The sequence below is a fragment of the Thunnus thynnus genome, chromosome 9, assembly GCF_963924715.1.
Source record: "Thunnus thynnus chromosome 9, fThuThy2.1, whole genome shotgun sequence".
NCBI lineage: Eukaryota > Metazoa > Chordata > Actinopteri > Scombriformes > Scombridae > Thunnus > Thunnus thynnus.
The window spans coordinates 14,116,343-14,141,420 of record NC_089525.1 but is presented as its reverse complement, the minus strand read 5'-3'; the positions used below and the strand labels follow the sequence as shown (position 1 = coordinate 14,141,420).

Below are 25,078 nucleotides of genomic sequence, written 5' to 3'. Positions count from 1 at the left end.
ATCTTCTGGTTTAAACCGGACACAGCAGGGTGACGTTACAAAAGCGTTTTAATCCAAGGCACATAATGTTCATAAGAACGATGACGGACAGCAAACATGGACTTGCTTAATTTGACTGCACATAGATCTGAAGCGCTTAAGGACATCATTACAAAGTAACACACAAACAACTGATTGGCATAATTGTGCTCAGCAAGTTTTCACAACCTTAGAACATAATGCATCATGAGAAAGCGGCAGGACAAACTGATAACTCAAAATCAGTGGAAAAAACAATCTATTAGGAGTAGCTGGAGTTACGCAAAAAGTAAAAAGAAAATCTTTGTAATATTTTACAGGAGAAACAATAAAGCACAGACAGTATAACAGTAGCTGTCCATGACTGTGAGATGCAATTAGTGTGAAACTTCAACAATGTGATTTTATTTAACAATCTATTTAAATCATCAACATTTGTTTTCTCAGTAACTTGTTTGGTGAAACTGTCGGGACTCAGCTGTGTTTAGTCTGCTGTTCCTGTTCCCCTGGGTTTAAAGATGTTTCTTTGATCGAGTGCAGTAATGTGAATCATATGGAAAAGTTGAGAAATGAACAAAAGAGGTTGAGCATCCATGATTTAAATTCTTAGAATCAGAAAGAAGCTTTGAAACAGTAACACCATCTTGCTTGTTGTGGTGACATAAGAAACACAAATGAATTCACAATTTGGCCTTTTCACAGCAAACTGCATCGCAACACAAAACATCTCTTTGCGATAAGCAAATAAAGTAATCCAAGAACAGTGTCCTTCATGTAACAACTTCTGTTTAACAGTAAATAGTGTTCACATTCATTGACAGACATCTCACTTCATTAACCAAAGAACCAGAGGGGTCGACACAATTATAGAGTTTATAGGCCACTTTGAGAAACTTGTGACCAAACTCTTCTACAGTTGGCATCAGTCAGTTTTCTTCAGGTCTCTGCTTTAAGTCCTTGACCTTATCTCTGTTGACACTTTTGAACATTATGTCCAAGGTGACCTCTGTACAGTGCTATCTTTGGAATGTGTTGGACTTTGCCAAGGTGGCGATTTCAATTGGCACTTGGGTAACGCTGACATAGACAACTCACTCCATTAGCATTCTGCACGTTTTGCAGCAAGTTACAAGACTTCTTGGATTGATTCAGTTTTTTTTTTAAGCCTTCCTTTGTTCAGTAATCACACATTTTGGGAGAAAAAATGCAAACTGGCATTTGGATTCAACAATTTCAGTTTTCACATAGGATATAATGAAAATGAGATAAATAAGGGTAATATAAATACTCTGAAATAGAATTATACAACAATGTTATTATAATTTTCCATAGAAGGAAAATTAGTTAAAATATAACTCTGTAGTGTCCACTCCTACATGGGGCACCACTGTTAAAATGTCTTTGGATATATGTTAAAGATTGTACTGGCAGATGATCACAGTGGCGGAGTTGATCATTACTCTGCTTCCTGGTTGTGGACATCTGCTTCAAGGCTCTGCAGATGCTGAAGACGCCCCCTGCACACTCAAGAGTGTCAGAGGATCAAAGTGTTAAAGGTTTGGTCGGAGAGTGTGCCCGAGGGCAGTGACCTAAACAAAAGAAAGTCAGCTACTGAAGGAGAGGAAGTCACCCCAGCATGCTCTGAAGTGCATGTGATCAGCTAAAAGAAAACAGGGGGCATATAAGCTCTCTTCAAGTTGACAGAGCGGCCCCCCCGAGGGCACCTACAGCAGATGGATGGGCCATTATCCAATGTAACCCTTTCAAGCTTAGTGTAGCCCACCCTTGAATAAATGCAGTTAGTCTACTTCAGCATAAAAAAGCCTTTGCTGGCCCATGTGAGCGTTACATATTCTCTTCTCAGCAAAACTCCTCCTCACACGGCGCCTCCCCCACCAGCAGCGAGTGTTTGTCGGGCTCGCTGAGCACCAAGCTGTTGAGCGAGTGCTTGTCAGATCGCAGGGAGTTGATCGAGGCGCGGCTGTAGTTGACGATGCGGTCCAGCAGGCTGAGTTTAGGGGAGGGTCGACGTAGCTCGCCCATGCCGATGTGGACGCTGACGTTGGACAAGCTGCCCTGCTGCCTTCTGTTACCCAGCCGGGCCTCCAACTTCTCAGCACTGGGCTTAGTGTAACTAGACAAAAATATAGGGGGGAGAAAGAGAGACGTAAATGTGTTGTTTTGTTTTGTTTTTTTACATATAAATACACTCAAAAGGCAGAAAAACAAAGCATACAGATAAGAAGTGACATTTACTAACATCAAACAGCTCATTACCATTTGAGTAGAAGTGAAGACAAAACCACAGAGACAGATGACAACGCCATCGCAGCAGAGCCCATCCACGGCTGTAACACCAGACCAATGGGGAGGAATACACCTGAGGACAAACACGGCTCAGATTATTGTTACGGTCTAGGTTGTCAATGTGATGATATAATTCCTTATTATATATTTTTGGGGGCATTTTATGTCTTTATTATAGCGACAGTAGAGATGACAGAAACAAGGGGAGAGAAAGAGATGGAGAACAACACGCAACAAACGTCCACTGTCGGGTGTTGCTGTTATGTGGCAAACATCTTAACCAGTAGGCTGCCGATTTTATCATTTCAATAAATCTTGTAGGTGGTCGCCTACCTGCTGCAATAGGAATGCCAACCAGGTTGTAGATCAGAGCAAAGACAAAGTTAATCCTGATCCTCTTGACGGTCTTTTTGGAGAGGTCGATGCTGCCCACCACATCCAGCAGGTCATTCTACAGACAAGACAAGAAATGCTATGAAAAGGCCAGTAATGTTACTTTAACTATGTCTCCTCTGCAGAATGGTTAACAGTTCAATATTTGAAAACAGAGGAAAATAAAAAATATTAAAAAAACAAAAAAATTACATCTAGAAGCATTATTCTGACACTGTATATGTGAAGTGTCAGAATAATGTTGAAATCATTAACTGTATATAAAGATGGACTTCATGACAGCTCCCCAAAAATGAAGCCAAAACATCTGGATTGCCCCCTAGTGGCTGGCTGCAGTATAGGTCATAAATCCCACCCCTCCATGTTAGCAGATGGGACATGAAACAAAAACAAAAATATCAAAGTACACGTGAAATATTTTTTTCTGATAAGTTTGTCTTTAATTTGTTATTAGACAATATAAAAGGGAGTGTGACGTCATGATTGACAGCTGTGTAAGCCGCTCTCAAACTTCCATGAGGCAGCGGGACGGCTGAGGGGGGCGTGTCCTGCGGGCCATTATCCCGTCACCCGGCTCTACTACGCAGACTCTGGCTGCAAATAATGTCACACAAGCAACATGGCAGCTCCCGGAAAGGAGATATTTTGGCTTCACTTTTGCCCAGCTGTGGGAAGTGGAGACGCATCGTCCGTATTTATATGCAGTCAATGGTTGAAATTTAAAGTCTGTGTTAAACACTGTTTCATTTTGTCTAAAGTTCAGCAAAATATCAAGGACTTCACAATGCAGTGAATAAATATAATATATAAATAATAGTAATAATGACAACTGATTTCTGCATTTTGAAAAATTACATTCCCATTTTAAAGTACTGCATGTTTTTCTCTTCAGTTACATGGATTCTGTGGCATATCATTGATTGCTGTCTTGCAAAATATGACATATTGTAGAATCAGCTATTATTATACTTTTAATATCATGGCCAACATATGATAGTGTCTTGTACACTGTGTTTGTTCTGTGATACTGTCTGTTGCCACATCCTAGGATTCACACTGCGTCTGTACTGCAGTATAAATATCATATTTGATCAGCTTCCGTGTTATGAAACAGCTGATCTGTAGAACAAACACATACATTCATGACAGACTTTCAAAAATACTCACTCTGATCAACACCACATCTGCTGCCTCTATGGCCACATCTGTCCCGGTTCCTATGGCGATGCCTACGTCAGCCATGGCCAGAGCGGGCGAGTCATTGACACCGTCACCCACCATTGCAACTCTCTTTCCTGCCTGCTGCAGCTGCTCCACCTTGGCCACCTTGTGGGAGGGCAGCACCTCAGCAAACACCTTCCTGATCCCCACCTGGTAGGAGAAGCAGAGAGACGGACAGGCTCAGAAATACACGAACAAACATGATGGGTTTCCGTTTACAACTTAATACACAAAAATGGTCGAGCTGTGCAATAAAAAATTACATTTTGATATTTTTCAGCTTAAATTAATTTGCTTAAAAATACAAAACAAGATATTGTACAGGGATGTGTTTATTGTGATATTGTGATCATATCTTGCTATACATGTTATATTTTCTGGTTTAAAGGCTACCTTTACGTTAATGTTACTGTTTTCTTTGCAACCATAATCACCCACTCCGAGTGTAAAGATGTTTGTATTTTCACAATCAGCATATCGTCCATACCTGAGCAGCGATGGCCCGTGCTGTCTTGCTGTTGTCTCCCGTCATCAGCACCACTTCCAGACCCATGTTGGTCAGAGTGTGGACTGCCAGCTCAGCCTCTGGTTTCACTGTATCTGCTATGGCTATCATCGCACACAGCAGATCTATGCACAAAACAAAGTGTTGAACAGTAAGAATTAAAGTATTTTTTCTACAAAACCATTAGTGAAGAACAGATATTAGATTTCATGTGGTACTCACTGTCTACAGCTACCAGGACAGCAGTGCGTCCTCTGCGCTCATGCTCCGTCATGGCTTCATCAATATCTGGTCTGATCTGCAGGCAATTCCTCCTCATCCACTCTCTATTACCAATCAGGACAGTGTAGGTGGCTGACTGCACAAGGCCTACACGTAGAGATCACATGAGTTAGATTCTACAACAGCAAGGAAACATAAAGGGGAATGAAACACAACTGTATAAATGACTACAAAAATGTTTCCTAACATACTAAGTGGCTGTGGGTCCATGATGAGTGGATGGGAGCTGGTGGACACCCGGGTGTCACTGATCTGGACGAGGACACTGTTGCGCTGGTTGTTGTCCTCACTGTCACTGTCCGCCTGTTTCAGCAGGGTCTCTGTGTTGCTGACCTGACACCGGATGCCGCAGCCCGGCACTGCCTGAAAGTCTGTGCATGAGCCAAGAGACTCTGTGCCAAGTTCCTGCACACACACAGATATTAATGGATGTTTAATATCACTTTTAATTGTAGATTAAACAGAGGACTAGTGATCTAAGATGAGGACTTGCTGGAGGCCATATGAGGGTTAAATCTAAGGTAGAAACCAACCTGTTTGCAGTATTTGGTGATAGCTGCTCCCAGAGGGTGTTCGCTGTTGTTCTCCGCAGTGCCCACGATGGCCAGCAGTCGGGAGCGTGGCATCTTGTTACCCTCCACAACTATCTTGACCTGGATTACCTTCGGAGCACCGTATGTAATGGTGCCAGTCTTATCAAACACCACTGACTGGACCTGTGTGTAAAAGGTTGTTTTTAGGGTATTTAATCAAAAGAGAAATATCTACACTGGTGTTGTACTGTAGCCTTGGAACCCAAAAGCATTTCATAATGTGTTTAAATTGACAGTTGGTCTGTTACATAATTGGCTGACTACATACAGTATCAGAGCCATCACAATATCATTATTAACACACCTTATGTGCCATCTCGAGTGGCTCCCCTCCCTTTATCAGGATGCCATTTTGGGCTCCAACCCCTGTGCCCACCATGACAGCTGTCGGGGTTGCTAAGCCAAGGGAACAGGGACAGGCGATGCATAACACTGTTATGGAGGCCTGGAAGGCGAAGCGAATCACTGCCTCAGCCCTAGAAATGCTCTTGTCATAACCCTGCAGGAAGTAAAGGGAAATTTTTAGCTTTTTCAAAATTTATTACAAGCATCTTCACCTTCACTGATGAAACATGTTAAATAGGCAGAGATATTTATTAATGTTACTTTTTATATCTGAAAAAAGGATTAGAGAGGAATGGATGTAATTCCCTGATGCTACACTGAGGAACAATTAGATTAAAAAGAAGACTCACAGGAAAGTATTTCTCCACCAGAGGGAAGTCCAAAAATCCAATGAAGATCCATGCGATCAATGTGAGGACTGATATACCAACAATGAAGGGTACAAAGTAGCCACTGATCTTATCTGCATACTGCTGGATGGGAGCCTAAAAATAAAATGTCAGCTATCAAACACCTGGACCATGTGAGAGCAGGTAGATACAATGCAGATCTCAACCCCCATTATTCACCTTTGAAGTCTGAGCCTCTTCGACTAGTTTGACAATCTGAGACAGTGTTGTGTCCATGCCAACATGTGTAGCACTGACCAGCAGAGATCCATTCTGGTTAATGGACCCTGCAATCACAGAACTCCCGGGCTTCTTAGTCACTGGCATGGCCTCACCTGGAGTCACAAAGCAACAGCTGGTCAGAAAACACAAAAGTCCAAAGCAGCAGCAAGTAGCAGCAAGTCATCTGGAGCAAATGCTGGTGCTTTGGCAGAAACCTCAGCTCCTATAATAACCACAGACTACACGTATGGTAGGACTGGTAATTGATTATTTCATATTATGACAATGTTTTCAGGTTGAACACTGATACTACCTAATAAGATAAATTAAGGACAATAATCCTTGTACAGTATCTAGCCCTTAATAAATAGTAACTAACACTTGCCCCTCCATTGACTGTGACCAACCTGTGATGAGAGACTCGTCAGCCATGGAGTGCCCCTCAATGACTCTGCCGTCTACTGGAAACTTCCCTCCAGGAACGACTTTCACCACATCTCCTCTCTGCACCAGCTCAACATCCACCTGCTCCTCACTGGAACATACATCAAACAAATTTAAAAGTCACCATAAATAATACAGTTCCAATATTTTAATAAATGTTAAAATATCACTGTAGTTTTGTATTTTTTGATACCATGATTAACAATTCTATTTAGCCAGATTTTTCTCTGCAAGACAGAAACAAATGAAACTCTTTTTTTTTTTAATAAGGTCCAATGTGATGGACATAAGAAAGACCTGACTTGAGATTTTCTGAATCAGATATTGGTACTAGGCAGTCCTGGGAAATGTAAATACTGTATATTGCTTGAAACTGCATAATGCCTTGTTTGTCAAACATGGTATTTATAACTGTTGGAAAATCACTTGCAGCTTGTTTATGTAGTCTTTGTTATGCTTTGTTGGACTTATCTACTGGCACTTCAACTGCAAAGATTCAGATATGCTGTAATCTACAGCCAACTAAAGATATGAGAGGTTCTTGTAAACAAAACAAGTGAAGAGAACAGAAAGTACCTGAGAATAGACATGTCGCTGCCAAGAGTGACTACTGTGGCCTCAGTAGCTTGTAGAGACATTAGCTTAGACAAAGCCTCGGATGTCTTGCTCTGAAAGGAAGAAACAGGCAAACAAAACCATTTCAAAGTGACTAATAAATACTATCAAGGTTCTGAATTTTATTATGGTACATTAAAAGTCATAGATATCAATAATGATAACAAGTTCAACCTTGGCTATCTGTTCCAGCCAGCGTCCCAGGGAGATGAAGACAAAGAGCATAGGTGGTGTGTCGAAGAAGGTAATAGGGTTTATTTTTGCCTTCTCCACCATAGCCACTAACAGCACGACGAATGAGTAGGTGAAGGCTATGGAAGTGGCCAGAACTATTAGCACATCCATGTTGGCAGATCGGTGTTTCACAGCTTTGTAGGCTTGAATGTAGAAGTAGCGTCCTCCAATAAACTAAAGAGAGGAAAAGACAACAGGCTGAGCACCAAATATTTCTTTCTCCATCACATCTGGTGAAACCGCTGAATAAGTGCCTCTTTCACAATCCCAAAAATGTGCAGCTGAAATTTCCATATTATGTTTTCTGGGAGTGCAGTTAATCCATCCGAATTACCTGTACAGGCACACAAAAGAGGAAGGAGAGGAGGTTCATGATGGAGAGTCCTGGGAGCAGCTGTCTCTCCAGGAACATAGTGGAGTGGTAGTGGTTGCGGTCCTCTGCCGTGGCGTTGTGTTGATGTGAGGCATTCATCTGGTAGTCCATGATGATCATGTACATCATCATGCCCATCACAGGCACGCAGAAAATCAGGCTCACCAGGAAAGATTTCCTCCACCTTGAAGAGCCGAGACATTTGTGCATTATTTAGTTATTTAAAGATATACATTTTCCTAAAAAACAATGTATAGACTCATATAAGAATAATCGCCCAATCATCACTTATGATGATTGGGAGACCTCCTAGAAGTGTGTGGCAGTGTATTTATCTGCAGAAACCCTGTCCTTTGCCTGTATTTTCTTATTATTTTGCTGTGTTCAGATGCTTCTTGGCATCAACTTTTGGGCAGTGGGTGTGTAGCCCTCAGCCAATAACAGTGTGCAGGGTGTGAGGTCGTGACTTGTAGCATAGCGACCAGGTTACATCACTGTCTCCCTCTCTCTCCTCTGCTCCGCTCTGCTCTCTGTCTCTGTGTCATGGATGTATAAAGAGCAGCAAGTCTGTGTGTCTGCTTGAACGAGGGCGGGGCTGAGCTACACACACGCAGAGCAGAGAGGCCACAGCGGACAGGATGAAGCTCTGCATTCACACAAGATCTGGCAATGTGGCACCTTCCCACAGGGTTGTGCAGAGGTGTGGGTGTGTTTATCTGTGCTTTAGAACATAACCGCCTTGAAACAATCACAAAATAAAGTTTTATCTGATTCACAGCTTTGTTCTCGCCAGCACTGCTCGCTCTCTTCATTCACTCTCTAGCTCACTCGACCACTGCTGCTTTACCTATAAATATACATTTTATTTTGTGATTTACTTTTTAACTCTGTTTAGAGGAAATGTACGAGATTGTTAATCATACATGAATGTACACAGTGTTTATTCACTCAGTGGCCACTTTATCATAGGGTGTACCTAATAAAGTGGTCACTGAGCATATATTTACACATATATGCAAATATATACCTGCACACCTGCTCATTAAAGTAAATATCTAATAAGCCAATCATGTGAAAGCAACTCAATGCATAAAAGCAGACATATCACAGGGTTCAGTTGTTGTTCAGACAAATATCTGAACAGGAAAGAAATGTGATCTAAGCAAGTTTGACTGTGAAATGATTGTTGGTGCCAGATAGGGTAGTTTGAGTATTTAAGAAACTGCTAATCTCCTAAGACAACAGTCTCCAGAGTTTAGAGAATGATGCAAAAACAAACAAACAAACAAAAAAAAAAACAAAACACAACAATGGGCAGTCCTGTGGGTGAAAACGCCTTGTTAATTAGAGAGTTCAGAGGAGAGTGGCCAGACTAGTTCAACCTGAGAGGAAAGCGTCAGTTACTGAAATAACAACACATTACAACAATGCTATGCAGAAGAGCTTCAACGCAACATGCGGATGGGCTACAGCAGCAGAGGACCACGCCAGGTTATGCTCCTGTGAACTAAGAATAGGAAACTGAAGCTACAGTGGGCACAGGCTCACCAAAACAACAAAAACATCACCTGGTATGGTGAATCTCAATTTCTGAGGGCAAAAGGGGGTCCTGAGTGTATATTTACACACTTGAGTGTGTATATATTATTATGTGTGTATGACATGTCCAAAATGAGCCAAAACCTGTAACCCTCATATCCTTCAGTCCTCCCCCAAATAAAATCACATGCAGTACCAGTCAAAAGTTGGGATGGGAATGTATGTTCAACCTGTATGTTTCAAAACATTTTTCCCCAACTAGAGGTGTCTAAATTGTCATGAAACTCTCCATAGCCTTCAACAGGGCTTCTTGTCTTTTCCCTGGCACTAATGGTCCAAGTTATATGGAGAAAAACTGACTGGGTGTTGTAATCCCAGAATCCATTGTGTAATGTTAAGTGGGGGTGTTTCCATCTCTGTACAAGCATTTTAGCAGTTGCCAGATCTAAAAAAAAGAACTCTTTTTTTTTGAGAAATAGTAAGATGAATAGTTGAGTCAGCATTTAAAAGAAAAAAACATTTGGTGTAATAGTAATTCAAGCTCCAGTTAAATCCAACAACACACAAGCTATGTGAACAAAGTTGAAGCTCGAGAGATGGATTAAGATTGACAAGCTTAAACTGGTGCTTTTACATGTTCTTGACCGTAGACAAGCAGACAGAAACACACACAAAAACAAAATGCTTCTTACTGTCGTATCTCTTTGCTGTGGTCCAGATGACTGGCAGTGCGGTCCCTCTTCACCAAAGATGCCTCAAACCCCAGGTTCTGCAAAACAGTCAAATTTAATCATAAGGTTATTTATGATTATAAGAGTATAATAAAATTCACTAATTCTCTGGTTTGCATGAATATGAGTTGGTGTCAACATGCAATGAGGAACATTGCTAAAAAATAACTGAACAAATGTATAAATAACAGGAGTAATACCTCAATCAGCTTGATGATGTCTCGCGGCCCTATAATTTCCAAGTCGTACTTAATGTGTGCTTTGTTGGTTGCTAAGGCAACAGAGGCATATATAATCCCCTTTTCTTTCATAAGGCTGGATTCAATTTTGTGAACACAAGAGGCACACGTCATTCCCCTGACCTGAAAGAAGGTGAAGAGGAGCAATCAAGTAGAGAAAGGGACAAAAATATATAAAAGAAGGGATGAAAAGAGGAGCTGACATGATTCATTTAAGCTACTGAAAAGCAGCTCATATGTATTAGATATTTCTCTCAACCAGGGATGGAACTGTTTATTTATAGTTTTCATGTTGGAAATAAATTACTGTGTTGAATGCACCTTGTCTTTTTAATACAACATGAACATAATTTAAACGCAGCCTTAATCTGACTCACCACTAGTTCTAGGTTTCCATCTGAGCCTTCATAGTTCTCCATGACTGAGGCAGTGAAGCCGAGCTCTCTCACACATTCTGCTATCTTCATTGGGTCGATGACTTCAGGGTTATAACGCACCTCTGCTTTACTGGCCATTAGTGCTACCAGAACCGAGTAGATACCTGCACAAAATTACAGATTTTCCCTTTAGATCCAATTCAGACTCGTGAGGTAATCTTTACTGAAATTTAAAAAATATATTAATTTCTGTGCTTTTACAGACCAGGTTCATTTTTGAGGTTTCGCTCAATGTTTGCCACACAGGAAGCGCAGGTCATGCCTCCAATCTGGATGAAGCATTTAGAGTGTGTGTCTCCGTTGCATCCCTGGAGTGTTTCTTTGTGTAGGTCGTTGTCTAGCTCCTTATCTTTCACAGGTGCGACACTTGAAGACTTTGAGAGACTGGTATTTGACGTAGGCAGCAGGGAATTGGTCTCTGTGGACAACAAATTATAGTTATTAAAAAGGAATCCGAATTTTCAGTTAGCTATCATAGCTCAAGTACCGCAACTAGATGAGTTGGATTCACAGAAATAACTTGTGGGAGCAGATAATTGAACAGAGGGGAAACATCCAGAGGGAAGGAAAATAAAGATCCCCTCTGGATATGTTTTAAGACATAAAGAAAACTTTTTGCTTTTAACAATAATTTGTGTCTGATATGTTTTTTTTTTTAACTGCTGGACACAACATGTCTGCTACTTCACAGAAAAGTCCATTCTCTGCATATGTGCACTGAAGGTACACTTGTATAAGCTGTATACTGGACCACGACTGGCTTCAAAAGTTGGACTGGTGTCAGATTCTGCACATACATAGTTTAAGGCAAACATCCAAGTGATCAATAATAGGAAAAACAATTCTCCCATCATGTCACTAGAGTAAAACTGCTTTAACGATGCCACTATCTGAGTAGTAGACTCTACAATCACACCATCTATCCTCTCACCAGGAAGGAAGGCGTCAAAGCCCATGTCCTCTATGGCCTCCCTCAGTTCCTCTGGTGTGGTCAGGAGGGGATCGTACTCAAAGGTCCCTTGGTGATCCGCCAGAGAAACCTGGGCTGACATCACGCCCTTCCTTTGGGAGATCATTCCTTCGATGGACTGGACACAGGAATTGCATGTCATGCCTTCAATGTGAACTTTAACCACAGATGCCAGTGGCTGACTAAAACAAGGCTGTGAGGCAGCAGCTTTGGCCTGGGTCGCTCCAAGAGATCGAGGTGATGATAAGGCCAGTACGGGCAAGGTGGATACAGGACTGAAAAGGCCAGCGGAGTCCCAGGGTTGAGTCTTGAAGTTTCCTGGAGGCAGTGCCTCAATTGCCTGCTGCAGTTGAGGCACTGTGACTGTCATCGGGTCGTAGCAAATGGAGGCTTTCTCCTGTTCTAGAGAGACCTCCACAGAAGATACACCAGGCAGCTTGGAGATATTGTCTTGAATATTGACCACACAGGAACGGCAGTGCATGCCTTTCACCCTGAGCGCGACAAGAGTTGTGTCTATGAAGATTTCTGTCTCCTCTGAAGTCTCTGATGGTGAAGAAACAGCTGGTTTTTGAGAATCGACAAAACGTTCGATTTCACTGGGGGACAGTTGAAGAGGGCGGGGCTTGGACTTCACAACAGCTTTGAAGCCGGCCACGGCAATCTGGTCGATGATGGTTTGGACAGTAATGAGGTAAGGCAGGTAGACAACTGTAGCTTCTTGAGAGTCTAAAACAACTGTGGAAAATAAAGACAATGTTTTCTTTTAATAAACACAGCATAAAGTACTAAAAATTATGAGATTATTTACCTATAACTGAAAGTGACCATGCATGAAAAGATGATGCGGATTCTGACATGAAATTTAAGCACATGGAGCATTCAGTCATCAAAAAATTTGGTGCAAGTATTAAATTTTTGTGCTTTACAAATACTATATTTTGAAAAAGAAATTTGGAACAGTGTATGTGAAATATATACCATATATAGCATTTTCAGTCAGTTCATACACAATTATATTTCTGCATACAGCAGACATAATCTTATCCGACTACATGTCACTCCTTGTGACAATGCGAGTGAAAGGATTTTATGAGTCATAGTTAAATCCCACTGAGCAATCTGTCAGTGGTGAATCTACAAATAGCCTGTCATACACAATGACAGGACACCTGTGAACTGTAAGATGTGCATTCCAGCCGTGCAGCAACTGTGTCACAACAACACTTTTTTCTCAGACAGTGAGGTCGTAGAACAGGTCAAGTACATCACCTTTGATCTTCTCAATCCCTTTCAGTTTTCCAATCTTCCCTTCGATAGTGGTGGTGCAGGAGTGACAGGTCATTCCTTCAATGCACAGCTTCAGGAGTGCCACTCCGCCTCCTGTGCTGTGAGACGGGGACAAGGTTGGGCCTTTTTGCATAGGGCTGCTGGGTGTGGGGATCTCCAGAGGCATTACACTAGCCACCGTTTCACTCAGCTGCTGCACAGAAGTCAAGGACGGGACGAAGGTGACAGTGAGACCCGCCTGGGCCAGGCTCTCTCTGACATCCAGTACTCCCTGAATCTGAGAAAGCTTCTCCAAGGCCTCCTGTTGGGCTGCAGGTGTCAGGCCTGGGGTGGGGACCAGCTGGGTATCTGTGGAAACAGGTGTGGCTGTGCTGGACTCTGATGGGCTTGATTCAAACCCCATGTCCTCAATGGCCTCTGACAGAGACTCTGGGCTCTGTTGGCTGTAGTCATATATAACGGTGGCATTCTTCTGCTCTAAAGACACCTATAAAATAAAAGTCATGTTATAGTTCAAGATAAACCGATACAACAGAGTCATAAAATATGACAAAAGGGTAAAAAAATCCAGCTAAGCTAAATCACTTAAGCTATCAGTAGCTGCATCTTAGTGGAATGTGTAATTCTACTAGAAAAATAAAAACTGAAAGAAATTTAGTTTGAGAAGGTGACATTTAAAGAGTAACTTCACCCAGTCTAATAATCTGGCTCGACCAGCCAACTCTTTAATAACCAGTTTGACCAATGAAATGTGTAAATGTTCCTGGTTACTTTCTATTTCTAAAATACTACTAACACACTCTTTCTGCATCGGTTCACTCACATGAATGATATTTAGTAGTTTTGAGTCGATTTTCCTTCTAAAAAGCATTCTCTAATTTCTTTTTTCAGTTTCTGATGAACTGTAGAAAGTGCATTAATGAACCAATAATACTGCCAAGCGCTTAAAGTGGGTTCATTTGCCTTTGGTGAAAGCCTGGATTCAGTATATCATCCATCTTTAGAATCAGTCTTATCTCAACAATGGAGCTTTACGATATAAAAAATGGGTAAAATGAGTCTGTGGCCTTGGTAAGCTTACAGCGTGTTCCGAATGCATGATGACCCTTAGCTTTTCCTATTCAGCAGGAAGGAAACATGTGACACACTGAAGGGATCACTTGACTGGGCCATAAGTTACAAACCACAGTGGGGGTTTAGTGGTAAGTGAGTGTGCCTGCCTCTTGGATTTTCATCTGAGAATGAGAGAAAGGGGGGGACTAGGAATGACACAATTACCAGGAAAACCAATTCACTCCTACCAGATCATGTCCATATCGATTAACATAAAATGAGCCAGGCACTAAATTCTGTAAAGACACAAAATGACATTTCCTGTGGGTACAGACTGCATATCGACCTGCTGTCACAGTCCTGCAAAGGGCAGAGCTCTATCGGGAACACACTATTAAGTTATCTTCTCATTTAACCTCAGCCTGAGGGGTAAACACACAATAAACAAAAGAACAGGCCACAACTATTGCAATTTGGCTATCTCTTGTGGCTACATGGATGTAACTTGGTTGTAAATCAAACCAGCTGGTCCTGAGGGGGTAAGGGTATAGGACAAATATCTATTACCTGTATAACTCTATTACTTTATATGGGCAGGAACATTTCATTAATTTAATTATATAAACATATCTGCCTTATCCACAAGTTTCTAATGTTTGAAAAATGATGGCATTGTTACAACATTAACTCATGTCATTTCAGATCCTGTTTTTCAACTGGAAGTGCCTTGTAAGAAATTTGGAGTCAGCTCATTTCAAGAACTGCTTCAAATTGCTCAACTGTAAAAGTAAAACACTGTAAAAGTAAAGAGTGTCTTTATGTCTTTGCAAAGACAGCTTTTAAATGTTGCATGCGAAAATTTATTATCATTCACCTTTATATTGATTACTCCAGGGAGGGACCCGATGCGCTGCTCTATGGACTGGACACAGGAGCCACAAGTCATACCCTCCACTCCGAGGGAAACTGAACACAGGTTGACTTTGTGCGTCATGATTCTTGATCTAAAAAGGACAAAAGGAAAAGAACTCACTGTATATTGTCTGACATACAAACATACAAAGCCACTGAGAGAAAGCCTCACAAAGTCAAGGCAAAACATAGAAGAGACAGGAAATGTAAAATGTAAAAAAAAAATAGAATACTAAAAATGCTTCATCGCTGCAAACAAACCACACTAATTCATATAAATATTTGCTATCATTTCCACTTCTGGCACCTTCACTTGACAAAAAAAAAAAGACATGAAACAAAGCTTCTTTGTACAATAGTGTGGAAAAAATGCAAAAACACTTGAGGAGTCGTTCTTATTTCATTGTTTCCTTGCTAGAACAATAGTTTGGTTAAAAAAACATTGCTGTCAAACAATGACAGATTTAAGCTTGAAACATTATGTAACATTTTAGGGAAAATGAAAGTCCGATAGCATTACTGTCCTACGAGGATCGTGGCCGGGAGACAATTCAGTTGTCACTTCGTTATCCACTCAATGTTTACCTGAAATGTGACATTTGTCACAGCATTGCCACACCAGTATCACCTTAGCTCAAAACTTTGGTCATATTGACATAGAGACTTTTTTATATTTTCAAATGTTTTACTTCCAAGATACCAAAATGAATGCCACTAAACGGACTGATAGGACAGAAAACCAGCAGGATGCTGGGTCTTAGTGACCAAGACTGAGAATGAGAAACACTGAGATAATGAAACGGCTTCAGAAAAATACCTCAAGGAAAATGCAAGTCACTATTATAAGTGCGAAAATAAGTTAACCTGATTTTGATACTCTCTTGGGTAATAAGCAGTTTACCCATCAAAATATAATTATACACAGAGTTAATGGTAGGTACATCAAATTTGTAACGTTACTTTTGTGACTTTTAGTGACGGTGACTGAAAGGCTCAGACATTTTAACGTTAACATGTCATTTAAGCCAGCTAACAGTAAGCTAGCGCCCGCTTGTTGCTTAACTCCAAAAACAATGTATGATATAATCATATCAGCAATGGTGTCAACAAGAAAAATAAAACTCTTTCCTTAAGCTGTTAGACAAATTGTATGTTCTGTTAAGACACAGCACACGTTAGAGTTAGCATGAAAAGTTAAGAAAGCACAACTCTTACCTTACTGAAAGGGAAGTAACCGGTTAGTTAGCTACAGGCTATTGACGTTAGCAACCTAGCTTCTTCTCTTCACCCTTCGTTACAAGCAATAAAACGGACACGTCTCGGCATCGTGGTGCCTCTGGAGAAAAACGGAGGGTGATGAAATGAGAGTTTTCTCCTCCTGTAAGCACAAAACTGAGCTCTGTGAAGCTGTTTTTGTTTCTTCTTCCCAAGCCGACGTGACTGACGGCTGCACAGCGTGACGTTGGCGGGGAGGGGTGGAGCTGCGCGATGGGGATCCATGACAACAAAAATTTGGGAAAATATACCCTGGGAGTAACCTCACAGGCTGCAATTCTATTTACTCGTACCATCAACTCAAAAATAGCGATCTGCTAGTCGGATATTGTTTGTATTTAGATTAGGAAGGGTTTATATTAGGATTAAGACAATGGTTTAGGTTAGGATATGCTAATAACTGACAAGGACATAACCTGAAAATTAAGCAAGTGAGCCTAAAAGGCGTAATTCGGGGCCTATTTAGCACTCTAATTAGGATTCGTTTTTTTAAGTGACCTCGTCTCCTTGATCCCTTCGTCCGTCACCTTGTCCCTCCCTTTGTACACCTGACTATTTACTGTCCTCCTGTCATCATTTAGGTGCCCTATACTCTCTAATATGATCCTATATCACCATCGGTCTTAGTTTGACAAAAAATGAAGCACAGTCCCACAGTGTTCCAGTCTTTTGAGAAAATACACTTACTACTAAATACTTTTTAAAGGATAGGTTCACAATTTTTCAAGTGTGTCATAAAAGAACAGTCAGGTGCCCAAATGAACATTGAAAGAGGTTTTGTTTGCTGTAATCATTCCTCCTTTTCGTACTGGCCATTAAAAGTTCCCTCTAAATGCAATTACAATGTAAGTGATGGGGGACAAAATCCACAGTCCTCATTTTGAGAAAAAATGTATTTAAAAGTTTATCTGAAGATAGTATGAGGTGTCAGAAGCCTGAGTTAGTCAAATAAAGTGGCTATCTTCCACAATTACAGTCTTTTTAGTAAAAAGTTCCCTGACAGTCTTTTCCCGTTGAGCTTGGTGGAAGTGACAAAAAGACTAAAGACTAAAATTACAACAACTTTGAAAGATATTGACTTGATTTGACTAATTTGAATGACTGAAGCTTGATATTAGCCTAAAATAAACTTTTAAATACATTTTTGCACACAGGGAGGGCTGTAGATTTTGTCCCCCATCACTTACATTGTAAGTGCATTATGAAGGAAACTCTTAATGGTCAGTATGAACAGGAGGAACGATTACAGAGAGAAAAACCTATTTCAGTGTTCATTTGACCTGACTATTGTTTTAGGACAGACTTGAAAAATTGTAAATCCATCATTGAAGGACACCAAAAACAGTTCAGACTGACCCTTAAAGCTATTTTGATTGACAAATTTGGATGTGAGTATTTTGGTAAGTGGACAATCCCTACTTATTATTTGTGGGAAACAACCTGTTTCACTAGTTACCTAAGAGGTGAAATAATTGAAGTGTTAAGATTGTAGATTTTAATGCAGCTCCTAATTGCTGAGATTTTATTCCTCCAAATGACTAAATTTGAGTAGCCAAACAAAAAAATCTTGAGCCATTTATGTTGTTATATTTGAGACATAAATGCATGAATTTTAAGAGTATGTAGAGATGAAACTAGGATGACTATTTGTAAATGTACACAGAGGTGAATTCATTTTCTCTGAACTGATTTCAAATGTGTAATTCAGGAACAATCATCTTGTTCAGATGCAACCAGGACACTGCCCTCCAACATGAACTCCTCCTGCAGTCCCAATTATATGATGCCAACACATTTTCTGTTACCAATTATTGATCTATTTTATCTTTACAGGGAAAAATGCACATTGATCAACGTCATCATAAATGTGCCAGTGTTAGTCAAGAGGATAATTTTTAACTGTTGTCCCTTCGCCAAGCTGAACAGAAGATGAAAAGCTAAAAACAAGCAAGATCACTGATCACTGAGCATGTCAATAAAACCTTGTGCTTTATTTTATTTATTAATTTTATATAATGGTGACGGGACGAATGGTGAACTGAGAGAGGGAAAGATTTGCCACAAAAGTAAAGGCAGAAAACACATGCAGCCAAGTCAGTTAAAGTAGGATTAAATTAATTAATTAAGTTAATTAAGGATTAAAAGTAATCCTTACCACTTGGCAGTGACATTACCTTCCTGTAGCAAAGCAACCTGCTCACAACTAAAACCTGGCCATCAACTACAAGCACTTACTCCCCCAGTTGTCCTCCAACTCAGTGTGCAGGAGACATCCATCAACAAAACAACTGCTAAATATCAATAAAAGCATAAACAACTAAACACTAACAGTCTTTTTGTTGGCTTTTATAAGCAGCAGGAAGATGAAATGCCATCATGAAGATCCACCTCTAACCAATCCTGTCTGTCACAGCAGAAGTAAGTCTGTGATATTTCTGCATATTGTGACAGATTCCAGGTTTACACAGCTGGATTTTTTAGACAACTTTGCTGCCTTGAGTCAGTTATGGTGAGTGCACGTGAAATTATCTGAGAAAAGGTATGATTGAGACCTGATCTGAGTGGAAATATACCACCGGTAGTGGTGAGATAATAGCCTATTGCCTAATGTCATTTCTTAGTGGCCAACAGAAATCCACTGTGCATTCATCATAATTATGTTTTCTTTTTTTCAATTGTATAAACTCACTGTATTCTGGATAATACAGAAAAATCTGTAACCTGCAATGCAATTATTGTTAAGTCTCTGCAACTATTAGGGGCATTTAGTGCATTTATCCTGAGCATTATATAATATAAAATATAAATGTATAATGACCATTTTCTAAAGTTATATAGGCAATACCTTTCTTTCACAAACGCACACACTCTGACACACTGACCTACTTTCCCGTTCGCGTGCACATATCTGTGCACATGAATCACGACAGGACAATAACACACACAAAAACACACACACACACGACCGTGTAAATAAATGAGTCAAAGTGATGATAAATTGTCATTTAAAAGGTTTAATTATGAGCGTGCGCTTCCCACGCTGATGTGTATCCACCCTCTGATTTGCTGCATGTATGTACACAATATGGTGGTGGGAGATGCAGCCCAGCAGGTCCATGTTTTCCTCCGCTCACGTGTACCGGCTGCTCGGCCGCGCCCGTCAAGCTGTCGCTAAAGCCGGGAGGAGCTGCTCCTGCTGCTCCTGCTGTCCTACATCAACAGCAGCCTGGGTCTCTCCAGTCATCTCCAGCCATGGCTCTATGTGAACGCTGTCTACTCCACCGACAGAGCACCAAACCAAGAGGAAACTGCTGTTTTTAAGACGTTCATGTAAGTAAATAAGACGTGTTTTATTGACATTTTGGTCTGTTTAGTTATATGTGTTTAATTTATTGCTCACATGCAAGTGAAGGTCACGTGAGAAAAGTGAGAAAGCCTGTCAAACGGCACTTATGTGATCTGATGCTCATTAAGCCCCCAGTTCTCTGTAGGATTCACTTGGCGCCACATGTGGTGTTTTCTATCCAGTTCAGCTCAATTCAACCATAATAATATGATAATAAGACGAAGAACAGCAATACAAGAACAGTAGTTATAATAATAACACAAATATTTACAGTTAATTAGAGTTATCCTTTTAAGGAGTATATGTTGTTAATCAATAGCCTATTTTTTTGGCTGGAGCAACATATCTGAAAGCTGACTTCCCAATATCAGTTTTCACTTGTAATTAAACTAATCTTCAGAGCGAGTTTGATGAGCTCCAGTCAGATCTTCTAATGAGAGGTGATATACATAAAATTATTCCCTTCATTAGATCTTCATTAATAAAAAAAAGGGCCAGTTGCTCTTCTTAAATAGGAAGTATGTCACAGTTATGAACCTGATGGCTGACATAACGTAGATGAGATGGAGGGTTTTACACTGGAGGTTGGTACATGCATATAGATCACATGATTACATTCAAGGACTGAAGAGGGAAGATTGCTTCCACAAGGTGGAAATCTCAGGAGGGACAAGAAGCCTTTATTTCAGCATCACCCCTGATTCATTGTTAGTGCTTTGGCAGATTTTTTGAGGTGAGTTTATCATCATTCAGTTCAATTCAGTAAATGGGATTTGAACTCATTAACATGTTCAATACAGGTTCTACGTGAAATCGTCAGTTCTTGTTTTGGGAAAATAATGTAAATATAATTTTGTCTGCATTTAAAATAAGCTTTAGTTTAAAAGTGCTCTTTTGAAATGATTGAAAGTTGCTCCACAGTATTCAAAGTTTAACACAATGTATATGGTGAAGAACTTATGGGATCTATAATCTTGATACTACAAGCTACTGAATCAAAGCAAAAGAATGAAACCTTTTTTTAAAAAAAAGAATGGGTTGCAAATTAGTTTTTTAATTCAGTAAACAATAGAACGATATAAGCAGCTTGCCATGCATTTTGGATTTTCTATTGAAACAAGTGTCAGATTTATGAAATATGAGCAGGATGATAAAAGCAGAACAGGAGCAGTTTACTCAATAAAAGAAGGATACAGACAATCCTTATTATTTGATTAATTGGATCCAATATTACAATATTAATGAAAATCCTTCTGTAAAAAAGTTAAAAAAAAAAAATTAAACATTCCCAGTAAGAGTAAAATATACTGCTGTATACATGGGACATGGAGTTTAAAACAACGATTCCACCACAGTCAGTGATTCAACATCATACTGTTACTCTAAAGTTGTGATATGCTATTAAAGAATAAATGCTGTCGTATTTAAATGTTCTTAATCTCTCATGATCCTGTTGTGCACTGATTTGTTTCAGAATGAAACGAGGAAGGACAGGTCTCAGATCAAAGTGCCAGATCTTCCCGACCCGTGAGGAGAGGGCTAAGAGCAAGAAGCATAGTGCGTCCAGCTTCGCCCTGAATCCAGCAGAGGAATGGGGTAACCTGCCCCACAACATCGTGCTGCAGATCTTCCAGCATCTGTCCCTTGTAGACCGGGCCAGGGCTTCGTCTGTGTGCCGGCACTGGAACGACATCTTTCACACCCCAGCCCTGTGGAGGAGGTTCGAGTTTGAGCTCAATCAGTCGGCCACGTCTTACCTGCGCTCCACTCACCCTGACCTGATTCAGCAGATCATCAAGAAGCACGCCCAGCACCTGCAGTACGTCAGCTTCAAGGTAAAAGTCCTCCCTGGCCTCCTCTTCACCCCCTCTGGCCTCCTCCGTTTTCACATCGCAGCTGTCTTAAAAACAATATGTGCTCTCCTTAATCCAAACCATCTGCTGCAGAATCCATCGTGACGCATCAGCTGTCTTGGCATTAGTGTGCTTAACACATCTAGACTGAGATGATTCTGACACCTCCATCTTTCCGTTCCTCATTTTTGTGTGTTTTCATTTATTTATTTATTTGTTTTACCTAAACGGTGAATCACTGCTGGTAAATCAGGTGGACAGCTGCACAGAATCTGCAGAGGCGGCCTGTGACATTCTCTCCCAGCTGGTGAACTGCACCATTAAGACCCTGGGGCTGATTTCCACAGCGAGGCCGAGCTTCATGGATGTTGCTCAGGTAAGAGGAAAGCCTGTGCTTCATGTGCACAACGCAGCACTTTCATCGCATTCCTGTGTGTTATAAAGAAAGAGCTGGATTAGTCACATCAAATATGCCTTTTGAGCATTTACCCAAAGACTGAATTTTGTGGGGTTTTTGTCTTAAAATGCTTAAGATCAGATTTCTTAATCAGCTTCATTTGACTCCTCAGGCCCACTTTGTGTCTGCACTGACAGTGGTGTTTGTCAACTCCAAGTCCCTGTCCTCTATAAAGATTGATGATACGCCAGTGGACGATCCGTCCCTGAAGGTGCTGGTTGCCAATAACAGTGATACCCTTAAGTTGCTGAAGATGAGCAGCTGTCCTCATGTCTCCCCAGCAGGTCAGTATACATTAAGTGTATTTTTATGGCACTTTTTTGGTTTTATTTTATAGCATATATAGAGACAGTAGACAGGAGATGAAGAGAGAAAGAGGAGGGTGGTGACATCAAATGTCCTGGAAAAGATGTTGCAATTACATTGTCAGCATCTTAAACCCCAACCACACCAGATTGGATTCTTTGTAACTACCTACAGTCGATACAAGCCAAATAAGCTTCAAAAAATATAAATAGCGATATATTGCTTAATATTAGTTTTTTTGAGAGGCATGTTCTGACTTCTCTTTCTGGCCTCAGGCATCTTGTGTGTGGCAGACCAGTGCCACGGACTCAGGGAGCTGGCATTGAACTACCATCTGCTGAGCGACGAGCTACTGCTTGCCCTCTCCTCTGAAAAACACGTCCACCTGGAGCATCTGCGCATTGACGTGGTGAGCGAAAACCCTGGCCAGACGCACTTTCACACCATTAAGAGGAGCAGCTGGGAGGCTTTGGTGCGACACTCACCTAAGGTCAACATTGTCATGTACTTCTTCCTGTACGAGGAGGAGTTTGAGCCCTTCTTTTGTGATGAGACCCCTGTCACCCACCTGTACTTTGGCCGTGCAGTTAGCAAAGGGATGCTGGGTCGCATCGGACTGAACTGCCCTCGGCTGGTGGAGCTGGTGGTGTGCGCCAACGGCCTGGAGCCCCTGGATGAGGAGCTGATCCGTATCGCTGAACGCTGCAAAAGCTTGACGGCCATCGGGCTGGGCGAGTGCGAAGTGACCTGCAGTGGCTTCGTGGAATTTGTGAAGATGTGCGGGGGCAGGCTGACTCAGCTGTCAATCATGGAGGAGGTGCTGATCCCAGACAGCAGCTACAACATGGAGCAGATCCACAGCGAGGTCTCGAAGCACTTGGGCCGCATGTGGTTCCCTGATATGATGCCCACCTGGTAGGCTGACACGAAGCCAGAGTGGAGGGTTGATAAGGAAGTACGTGACCTTTAAGTTTCAACAGAGTGTGTCCACAGTTACACTTTTCACTGTGAAACTGACACACAGTTTCAGTATCAGATTGCAGTGTAAACTGTCTGGCTATTGTGTGAGCACTCATCTTTCTTTCTATGCATAGATAGCGTGATGTGAAATTTTGGACTGTAGTAGGTATTTTCTCTCTGTGATGGAGGACATTTTGTGCAATGCCACATTTACACTTTTGAACATGATCTAAATTTACAGTCACTGCAGCCTTTCAGCCGTCGTGTAAATCTATCTGTATCTGCCATCTGCTGGTTGCTTATGTTTAAAATATCACGCTTAATCTTCATCTTGAACATCATCAAACATCAAGGAAAATTCCACCTTCATGTGCTTTTACACTGCTGTATATCTTCAGTATCATTAACTTGTGTTGCTAAATGCATTCCAAGTGTTTTTGTTATTGTTGTACTACACATTTTCACTCTATCCACTAAACCTCAGCAGGCCTCATCTACTTCTGCCTCAGTTCAGGATTTCCTACATTTCCCAGAATGCCATACAGTTTGAGAAGCAGAGACTCTGCCTGGACTTGCTGCATCCAACTGTTGGTAGAGTGAGAGCTCTGACAATAATGATGCTAATGCAGTGCAAGGAGAACAAGAGTTTCCAGTTGAGTGAGAATCACACCTTTACACAAAACACAATACGTTTTTTGAATTCTTTGTCTACATCTGCCAGTATCAGTCGAGACTTTGATATTAATTACGTAACAATATCTTCAAGTAAAATATCTGAAAGTGTTATTTCATTTGAAGGCCCTAAATGGTGTTACCATATTGAACTGTTTAGATTGTGGTTGTTGTTAAACCATTCATACAGATTGTCTTCTGACAGGTCAATAGTTCCTTTCATTTTCTTTTTTTCTCTGCTGAAATCAGTTTTTACTAGTGCAAAAGTCTGAAATCTAAGTTGATTAGATTTACAGACATCTTATCTTATTTTTACCTATCAAACTTCATTGTTGCTGCAATGGAAATATCTCAGTATGATGTTTGTCTTTTTTGTCACCATCTAATCCTCAAGAATAAGATTAAATCCAGCCAAACAACGAAATGGATACAATACAAAGAACAATGTTAAAGCGTGTTGGTATATTTTTCTTTTTGTTGTTACAGAAATAATCAGTAACAAAACATTTTGATATTTACTGAAGAAATTTAAAGCTTTTTTTAATGAATAAAGTTTTAAGATATACTTTATTTTTGTAATAGATGCTCATCCCTGTTCATACTGGCTAAAACATTTTAAAGATTTTAAAGGTGTTTAAACTGCTAAACATCTGGTTATGTTATTTTGCTTTTCTTTTACTACGTGGTACAAAAGTATTTTAAGCAACATTGTTCTTGTGCTTTAAAAATAAATAAAAACAACACAGTGCCACATTAAAACAACATTGTAGATTTGCCTTGTGTTTGTTAATTTGTCTATAAATTGTAAATGAAATATATGTTTTCATGTGTGCAGCAGTGATCGGGACTAGAAGACGTCTACTTCAGTGTAACTAGTATTTGTTTTACTCACACTGCATTTAATTCTCAATAAAAAAAAAGTGTTAACAGTTAAAATGTTGCATGTTCTTCATAACACAATCAAGCCTCAGCTGAGATATTATCATGTCTGTTTTTTCTGACTTTGTCCCATTTGACCTTTCTGCAGCTCTTTCTTTATGACACTAGAGGGCAGCAATGACCTAACAGGAGGCAGCAGGACGTTATATAAGCAGTGC

General features: G+C 40.6%; 2 protein-coding genes across 2 annotated transcripts; one reads left to right on the top strand and one right to left on the bottom strand.

Annotated features, from left to right (window-relative positions):
- Positions 1–30: 30 nt before the first annotated feature.
- Positions 31–16,802, bottom strand: atp7a (ATPase copper transporting alpha). The gene is made up of 23 exons (XM_067599029.1): positions 16,328–16,802; positions 15,075–15,204; positions 13,130–13,634; positions 11,819–12,595; positions 11,093–11,305; positions 10,828–10,991; positions 10,412–10,573; positions 10,173–10,249; positions 7,903–8,125; positions 7,509–7,742; positions 7,296–7,387; positions 6,683–6,810; positions 6,234–6,388; positions 6,015–6,149; positions 5,624–5,818; positions 5,260–5,442; positions 4,918–5,131; positions 4,667–4,813; positions 4,427–4,569; positions 3,886–4,089; positions 2,659–2,776; positions 2,296–2,398; positions 31–2,152 (listed from the first exon to the last, which is right to left on the bottom strand). The coding sequence occupies exons 2-23, from the start codon at positions 15,192–15,194 to the stop codon at positions 1,879–1,881; spliced, it is 4,566 nt and encodes a 1,521-aa protein (XP_067455130.1). The 5' UTR covers positions 15,195–15,204; positions 16,328–16,802; the 3' UTR covers positions 31–1,878.
- A 454-nt stretch (positions 16,803–17,256) lies between these two features.
- fbxl3l (F-box and leucine-rich repeat protein 3, like) lies at positions 17,257–24,871 on the top strand. The gene is made up of 5 exons (XM_067599026.1): positions 17,257–19,717; positions 21,208–21,568; positions 21,840–21,962; positions 22,156–22,327; positions 22,625–24,871. Exons 2-5 carry the CDS (start codon positions 21,209–21,211, stop codon positions 23,266–23,268), a joined length of 1,299 nt encoding a protein of 432 aa, XP_067455127.1. The 5' UTR covers positions 17,257–19,717; position 21,208; the 3' UTR covers positions 23,269–24,871.
- The last annotated feature ends 207 nt before the right edge of the window (positions 24,872–25,078 follow it).